Here is an 8,833-nt window from a genome sequence, read left to right on the forward strand (position 1 = left end):
AAACAGTCCAAATCCCTAAAAGGGGGCTTTTGGCCCCTATTTCCATGCAATGTGGCCTTGCCTTGTTCACAGCCTGCTGCCTGGGCTAACTGAGGGGCTGGTCTGTTTTTTGCTGGTTTTTGAGGTCCCTGGTGGCAATAAGCACTGTGCAATGGCAGGTACTCTGCCTGGAGCATCCTTGATGCAAGTGCTGGGAGGAAGATGATCTCTGCACTCGCATCCCTGAGGGTGAGTACCCTGGTGAAACTGCATTTCAGTATTCATACTATGGCAAGGGGGAAAAGCCAGTACACAGAAAGCCATAATGGCTTTCTTTAAAACTTCTCAAGTACTTTATCTTATTGTGTTTACAGGCTGGTTTGGTTTTGTGTTTGGTTTTTGTTTTTTTTTTTTTTTCCTTGATAAAACACACCATTAGCATAGGAAGAGTGTGTAATTGGTGAGGAGAAAATCACTGCTTGATCAGGATTTTAGCCTGGGATTCAAACCTTGAGGTTTAACCCTCTAAAATGTGTTTGAAATGTCCTGTAAAAGACAGAGAAGTCCCTAGTGTGCTTAGGCAGAGGGGAGCTGAGGGGAGGTTTGTGCTTTGCTGCCCTCCTGTCCTGGGCTATTGCATAGGCAACTACTCATTAAGGCAGATCCTGCACGAGCTGGGCAGCCTGCTCCTTTATGCATCCCCATTGCTTACAAAGGCAGCAGAACTTGTGCTCCTAATAGCATACGTTTTACATACTACTTGCCATGGTTGTGTTTGTCATGCACCAGTGAGAGGAACAGAAATGGTGCCGGTGCCAGCCCCCACAGTGAGAGTCTGCGGGACGGTTCATAAGCCCAGTGACTGAGGAACAACTGGGGTGGTCTCAAGGGAAACCGTGGTTCTGTTTTTCTGCCTCTATATTTGGTGAAACATATATGCCCCTCAGCAAGCAACCTGACTCCTGCCCTGACCGCAAGGTGCTGGCCCTGCAGCTACCTGGGCTGGAGCCAGAGTCCCCTAACACCTCTGGTCCCAAATCCTTGTTTGCTGCTCCTGGGGCACAGAGCCCTGCAGCCCCCTGGGGCTCTGGTTTTGATATTCCTATGCAGCAGGCAAGGAGGCAGAAGCCTGCATGTGAGGCTGCTGCTTGCAAGGGTGTTTGGAAAAAACATTTACAGGGTAATAAAGAGGCTACATGTTTAATGATTAAATAAGGTAAAATATCTTATATACAGCATTCTTATGGAGCTTTGTTATCTCATGATCTGTGATAATGTGCATGTGTGTACATATAAGATATGTATTCTGCTCGTATATGAATGTAACAGTGACCGCAATATTAGGTGAAACTTCTTCCGGATACAGAGCCCTGAGCACCCTAACAGTGGGGACAGGCAAAGACCCAGGACCAAAACCAGAGCCAGGCTTTGAAACAGGGACTTCCAGGCTGGATCTGTGCTATGGGGCTTGTTTTGGTTCTTTTTGTAGCCCCCGGCCACTATACTGTCATGATGGCCAAGAGGCTGACCAGGAGTCTGGGCCTCTTCTGGGGCGCTGGCCATCTGCCTTGAGGTCTGAGGGCACCTGTGAGCATCCCAAATGGGGTGAATTGTGGTGTGGGACGATATAGAGAGATAGTGACTATATGGGGTTCAATGAGACTTTCCCATAAGGGCCTGCGTGGCCTGAGTTTCCAATACATGTCACGTTTCTTGGACTACAGCCATGGTGACTTGAGATGGGAGATGCTGCTGGACTGGGTGTAAGTTGTAGCAATATGGGTCATGGTGCTGATGGAGCCATTGCAGGGGCTGGTCAGAAATCCTGGGCTCTGCCCTGGCCCAAAGCACATGACATTGAATGTACGTGGCAGTGTAAAAAGCCGTGTCTGAGCCTTTGAGTCCTGGTGTATGGAATAAAACTCTATGCATATGTGCTCCTGCTGTGTAGTAGCAAGGAAAGGAATAATTTGTTTTGGCTGCCTCTTGGGAACTAGTCTTTAAATTAGTAATTCCTCCTGGGCTTTATCCCAAATGTTTCGGTTTTCCTGTTTTCAGAAAATCTATCTGAAAATATTTGAAAAAAACCAAAACACCCCAACACTGCAAAAACTCTGACTTGCTCCTTTCAGTTTAAGCCTCTTATGCCATTTGATTCAGCAGCTGCTGCATTTTAAAATCTCCATTTGTTTATGTATTAGTTTTTTGAATTTGTGTGTGTGTTGGTTTTTTTTCTTTCCCAATTCCCCTTCCATTAATTCACACAATAGGAGCACAGTTTTTCCCAGCTCTCTGAATGTAGCATGATCAGATTTAGCATCAGTTTAGCCCTTGCTAAATCTAATATGCCTGGATCCTCCTGGGCCATGAGAGCTGCTCTGGCTGTTTTTTGGGAAATAGTCTAGAAACCAGAGCACATCTTATCCAAAGGAGGCAGTACAGTGTGAGGTGATGAGATCCTGAAGCCTTTATGAGAGCTAAAGGGTTGGGAGTTTCTTGGGAAAGCAAAAGAGGGGTAACCGTGTGTCTGCCACGGCAGTGTGCCCCCACCTTGCTGGAAAATGAGCCTAGGAGAATGTTCCTTTCTTCAAACCCTTCCTAACAGCGCATACAAAAAAAGCATGAGCATTCTGAGTGAATTTTTTATTGTTGTTACTATTTGTTAATGTGGTAATGCACCAGAGTGTAGAAAATGCTGCTGCTCTTGGAAGTAATTTCAGTGGAAGCTCTTAATGCTGTTTTGTGTTTGTAATAATGCGTTAGCTCTGATCTGGTTTAGCTTGTTCTGAAGTTTAATGGGAGTCTTCTTTGAACATATCTGAGAAGCCATCAAATCCTCTTTTAGCTAAAAGTCAAGCAAGCTCCTTGGAAAGCAGTTTAATGAGATTGCTACTAATCTCAGCCTTGATACTCTTCCTCCATTGGGCTAAGCTTGCCAAGAGCTGGGACAGGTCCTGGGGGTGTTCAGCCAGGAGCCCACTCAACATGGGAGCTCTGCCCAGCTGCTGTGCCAGCCAGTGCTATTGGCAAGCTCATGGCATGGAAAAATAAAAACATGGTTGTTACTCAACTTCTGGCTGTGCTTGGGAGCTATTCAGAGGGGAGATGGGACAGGATGCTGCCAGCTTGCAGGTGGGAACTGTAAGGAGCTGCTTGCATGCTCTATGCTGATGGCCTCTGGGCTGAACAAGTACTCGCGCCACCACTTCCAGTGCCAGGCGAGTGATTTGGGAAGGGACGTCTCCATCCTGAGGTCCCCTTTGCCCAGGAGCCTTGAGGGACATTCTCCTCCCTGGTCAGGCAAGTGTTTGCAGGGGAGCTGCTGGCATTTCCAAGCATCAAAACTGTGAGGCCAAGACGTCAGGACCCCCAAAGCCACATGGTCAATGGGCCACTTGTGTAGACTCACCAGCATTTGTAAGGCTTTTCAGATAAATCAAAAGAGAAGATCCCTGCTTTAACCAAGCATGCTGTCTATATTAGACATAATGATGGGGATAAACATAAAAGGAAAAGAAAATTATTAAAATAAATGAAAATTAATAATCTGAATATATTTAAAGATCTGGGCTAAAGAAGAGAGACAACAAGCCATGGGTAGAAGTCAAAGACCATAATAAAACAGAGAGTTATGATGGAAAAAAGGGAGCCATCTGTTGTAGCTGAAAACAACAGCAGTGATAGCTTTCGTGAATAGTCTTCTTCCTCTACTACTCAAATTTAAAAATGCTGCCTGATATGTGTGCCGTTGGTTTGAATGAATTTAAGTGGTTAAAAAAGGGAAATTTAGAACGTGATATTTAGATGTAGCAAATTTTTCTCCCGTTAATTTTAAATTTAAAAAAAAGGCTAGGCCATCTAACTCTCTCTCATGATGCAGTAGGTGTGGTGTTTGACTTTGGGCCCAGGTTTCCACAAGGAGAGCAAGAGCAAAGGTAGGAATGAACTCTTGGTCCCATGGAAGTCACTTCTGTATTACCTCACTGACTTTTCAGGTAATAGGGTCCACCCTTGGCAATTGTTGCCCCTGCAGAAGGCAATTTTACGCTAAATACAGTATAGCAATAGCGCCAGTGCCCCAGAATGCTGTCCAGGGTTAAGCCACCTCATCCTCTCCCATGCAGCATCCCCTGCTTTAATGGACATCCATGTCTGGGTATAGAAGGAAGCCCATGAAAGTGGAATCATTGATGTTGTCGGCGTAGACGCCGTTGTTGTCTCCCTCCCCGTACACCTGCAGCCAGACCTCATCCCCAGAGCTGAGGTGCAGCAAGACGGAGCCACTTGCTTGGTCAACGTTGTTCTTCTGAAACTGGTCATAGGTGAAGATCACCGCCTTGTCCTTCTTGTAGAGGCTAACCTTGACGTCCGTCAGGTAGACTGTCAGGTGGTAGGCAAAGTAGTACGTGCCAGGGATGCTGCAGAGGAACTTGCCGGTGCTGGCATCATAGTGGTTCTGCTCATTGTAGAAGATCTTGCTGAAGCGGATGGGGACGTTGGGGTGGGGGGCTCGCTCCGTCAGCCCCACGCTGAAGGCAGAGCGGTAGACAAAGCTGCCTTCACCCTTCTCCCCCTTCTGCCCTGGGTATCCAGGAAATCCTCTTGGCCCTTCCCGTCCTGGGACTCCCATTTCGCCTTGGTCGCCTTTGGGACCTTGCGGACCTGGAGGACAGAGTGGGGACAGAGAGCTGTTTGTGCTGTGCTGGCAGCCACTACCCACTAACCCAAAATGCAGAGGGAGCTGTGGCACGAGGATCTGCTTGGCAGCGTGGAGCAAGAGGAGTCCCCTGAGGAAAGGCTGGATGACCCCAACACCCATCATGAGCTGAGATAGCGAGTGGAAAGCCAGCTGAGCCCCCACCCATGTGCAGAACTGCCAAGAGCAGCATGTCTGAAAAAACATCATTAATTGGAAAAACAACCACCAGACTTAGGTTGTGGGATCTTCATCCCTGGAGATACTCAAAAGCCATGTGGGCAAAAATCAGGCATGGACCCACCAGATGTCAGACTTTCTGAGGCTGGCCCTGAGTGCTGGGGCTGCCCAGGGCTCCAGCAGCGATGTACCCCTGTTCCTCACCAACCTTCCTCTCCTTTTTCTCCTTTTAGTCCATCTTTTCCATCTTTCCCGTCCCTGCCAGGGAGACCGTTGTGGCCAGGATAGCCAGGTGCTCCTCCCATCCAGTTGGCACACGGCGTTTTGGGGTCGGGCTGGACCTCCTGGGTGGCCACCTCTGTGCAATGGGGGATCACCAGCAGCAGCGAGCAAAGGAGGAAGCTTGCTGGGCCACTCATCATTGGTTCCTGATATGGACAATCACTATGTTAACTTCAAAGGTTATCAAGAGGAAAAAACGAAACAAAAAACAAAGAAAAAAAACCTACCACCCTTGAATAAGGAGGAGGCATGGAAAGCTAATGTTTGAATTAGCATATTTGAAGGAAAGAATTTCTGCTCACTCCAAAGGCCCTTCCTCATCCAGCATGGTGCTGGCATGAGCTCCATGAGCCAAATGAGAATGGAGCTCCTGGAAGCAGTGTGGACCTCAGCCCAGGAGCACATCCAGCATGGACGGGAGCAAATGCCAGAGTTACCACCAACAGCTCGTGGGCCCTTTGCATGGGCACAGACACAGTTTGGCACTGAGCACGGCAGATGCCAGGGTATCTGTGGTTGATTTTGCAAAGCTCTGCTCAATTAGGCACGATATGCTTCAACTTCTGCCTGGCTGAGTGAGCAGCTGAGGGGAAGTGCAGGAGCCCATTTCAAAACCACAGAAGCCTTTAAACCACCTGCTTAGCTTATCGCTGCAAATCCAGCCTGCTAAGCTGAGTCCATCTAATGTGAACAGGAACTACAGCCAGGTTTTCCATCTCCTCTGAGCAACTGTACCAAATGATGATACTGTTTGGTTTTTTTTTCCACCTAAATTATGGTTTTGGATTACAGGAAGACAAGTTGCATGGTGTTCAGGCACTGTATGGCCATACTCTCCTTTAATTTAGTTTCCTTGCTAGTCAGAGCAATTAGTGCAGCTCCTCTGAACCAGGTTGGTGGTGACACCCTGTGACCAACCTGGAGCTTTATTCTGATGCTCCCAAAAATCAGTGGGACTGTGGTGGGTTTGGGTCAGGCCTTTAGGAAACAGATATTTTAAAATTACTATTGTGTGATACTGCTCTCTGGGCAGAGATTATACCCTGGAACAATAAAGGTATCCTGTTAAGAGCATTATAAGTGGCATAATAGGCAATAAAAAGTGAGTAACAGCATGGCCATTAGAGTCCCTTAGCTCTATAATTTCCAAGAAAAATAATAGTTAAGAGCAATTTCTTTGCAGGGTTGATTTTCCTAGGCAAGCTATTTAAATGTCAGATTTTAAATAATGTCTTATTAGCTCTCATGTAATTGCTGGAACAATTCCTTTGAAAAGGAAGCTAAATAACAAAGAGGTTACTATGATTTCAGGTTTTGTAGGATATTGGGGGGCTTTGAGGAAAGCTTCAAAGCTCTGCCTAATGACTTTGGTGGGTAGTAAAAACTGGGGAACTCCTAAAACCATAACCATGCTACCAAGCTCCAGCAATCCAGCAGCAATGTGGTGCCCTGTGATGGGGTCAGGGCTCTGGCTCAGGGACATTTGTGGGGCTGAGGGTGCCATGAGGTCCAGTGATTATCCACAAACCCAGGTGGATGAGTGAAACAGATTTCTATAAATCCTAAAAGTGGCTTGGTTTGGCAAATAAGGGTGTGCGTACTTGGGCACATTGTGACGTGGCCACTTTGCTGTGCCCCAGTGGATGGCACTAAGTGAAGGGACCCTGTCCCCCTGCCTGGGCCCCTCCAGGTCAGCTCCAAGCGTGCACCCCTCCAGAATCAGCACGGGCAGTCTGGGGACATCTATAATAGCTGCATGAAAACACACTAGTGTTCAATACGAATCTGCCTCAAAACCGCATTTCTTGAGCTGTGTTTTGGTGATTTTGTTGGGGCTAGTTCTGCTTTCTCATATGCTGCCTAGAACTCAAATATCACAACAATTTCAGTGACATGTGCTCAACAGTCAGCATAGAAGTAAGATCTTCTGCTAGTGCAAAATTAAACTCTCCTTTAAGGTGAAAAGTGGTGCAAATTTGAGGCAGCCCAAAGCCGGGCTGCAGGCAGCTTTCCTGGCAGAGTCCGCCCGGCTGCTCCAAAGGGCTCAGAGTGATGCCCGTCCCACACAGCATCCCTGGGCGGCTCTTTGTGGCAGTTATGTTAAATGATCTGGGTTTTGCCTTTCTAATGAGAAAAGTATTGTGATATGTAAATATAAAGCTACTTCTATTGCCACAGTTTGACTCAACCACAAGTGGTTTGCTCGTTTGAGAAACGCAGCAGTTCTCTGGCATAGGTATGTCATACAAAGGGAAAGGTTTAAGTTGTGTCTACCAGCTCAGAGTTTAAACTCTGGTTTAGCTATGATATCTCTTCACTAGATCTTTCCCATTTCTTTTTGTCTTTACATCTGATGCTCAGCAGTGCAACCTGAAATAATCTGCTACAAGTGTACCTTTCACCCATGTAATAGATGGACTAAGTATACTTGGCAGCTTTCATTTATTCCCCTGGAAGCTACTATATTAAAAGCTCATATGCATTATTTGAAGATTATTCATTTAACAGCAGAAATCAGCATATCATCCATAAGAACAATGCCATTCATAAGTGCTACATAGTGATTCAGACCATGATTCGGAATGTAAATTTCATGTAACGCTATATAAATATTATATACGTGTATATATTTGAAAAAAAAAAAACAACAAACAAACCCACATCTCTGTGTACAAAACACAGAACAAAAAATCCATCTCTTTTTCGAACTCAGCATTTTCTTCAAAGGCTATTATCCAGGGGTTTGGCTCATGCTGGTCTTTTTTTCTTTTTGTTATTACTTGTATCATAGTTTTTGCCATTGTTGCAGCAGTGATTTGCTCCAGGGGGCTCACACCTTAAATCTGGGTGGTGCAGGTTCCTGGTAAGGAGCTGAAATGACTCAGGGAGATTTGGGGAAACCAAATATTCCCAAGAGTCTTCAAGGAAAGAGGTGAATCGACAGGTGCCAGTGCAGTATTGGCTGTCACAGCCACGTGGGTTTTGACTGTTGTTCCTGACTACTTTTGATTTAGGAGTTTTGATCTCTAAATAGTGTTTCCAAAAACAGGGGTATGAATCTAAGGGAGATCCGTTATTCTTGGTTTAAAATACTCGCTGGCTATTCTGAGAATAATTCTAAGAAAAGAAACTTGTTGCAAATAGAAAATTCTGTTTGTCTGTTTCAGCCCAAAAGAAGAGAAAATCCTGAACTTAGTAAGAGGAGAAAAAAAATAAAAACTCATGCTTACCAGCTGCTTTGAGTCCTGGTTGGCTTGCTGCAGTCTCTTTGGAAATGAAGCCCGGCTACCACACAGCTGTCCCTAAGGGCGCGGGGAGCTGACAGCTCAGGCACTGCATTTTCCATTTGCTATTGCGCATGCTGACCTAAAGTTAGGTTTTCCCATTAATTTTTCCTGGCCATCACTTAACTTTTGGACCACTTGTATAATCCGGTCACATTGGGATAGCTTGAGAAGACAGCCTTAATGGGGAAAAGATGGGTTGGGGAATTGGTTGGGAACTAGAGGAGCAGTGGTTTGCTGGAGAAGCCCATGGGAAAGCCTGTTCATCCAGGGCTGCCTCGTACAGCACAAGCTGCCGCTCCCTGGAAACTGGGAAATGTTGTCAGCAGCTGATGGAGAAACTGTGTCCACAGCCTTGCGTTAATGCACTCAAGTGGGATTTTTTTTCAACATGTTAGTAGATGAATGATTA

General features: G+C 46.1%; 1 protein-coding gene across 1 annotated transcript; it reads right to left on the reverse strand.

Annotated features, from left to right (window-relative positions):
- Positions 1 to 4,114: 4,114 nt before the first annotated feature.
- On the reverse strand, positions 4,115 to 8,483 carry ADIPOQ (adiponectin, C1Q and collagen domain containing; the record flags this gene model as incomplete). Its single annotated transcript, XM_080350040.1, is given in 4 exon segments — positions 4,115 to 4,641; positions 5,064 to 5,283; positions 8,368 to 8,408; positions 8,411 to 8,483. Coding segments are annotated over 4 exon segments (861 nt in total).
- Between the last annotated feature and the right edge of the window lie 350 nt (positions 8,484 to 8,833).

The sequence above is a fragment of the Nesoenas mayeri genome (assembly GCF_963082525.1).
Source record: "Nesoenas mayeri genome assembly, chromosome: 9".
Taxonomy (NCBI): domain Eukaryota; kingdom Metazoa; phylum Chordata; class Aves; order Columbiformes; family Columbidae; genus Nesoenas; species Nesoenas mayeri.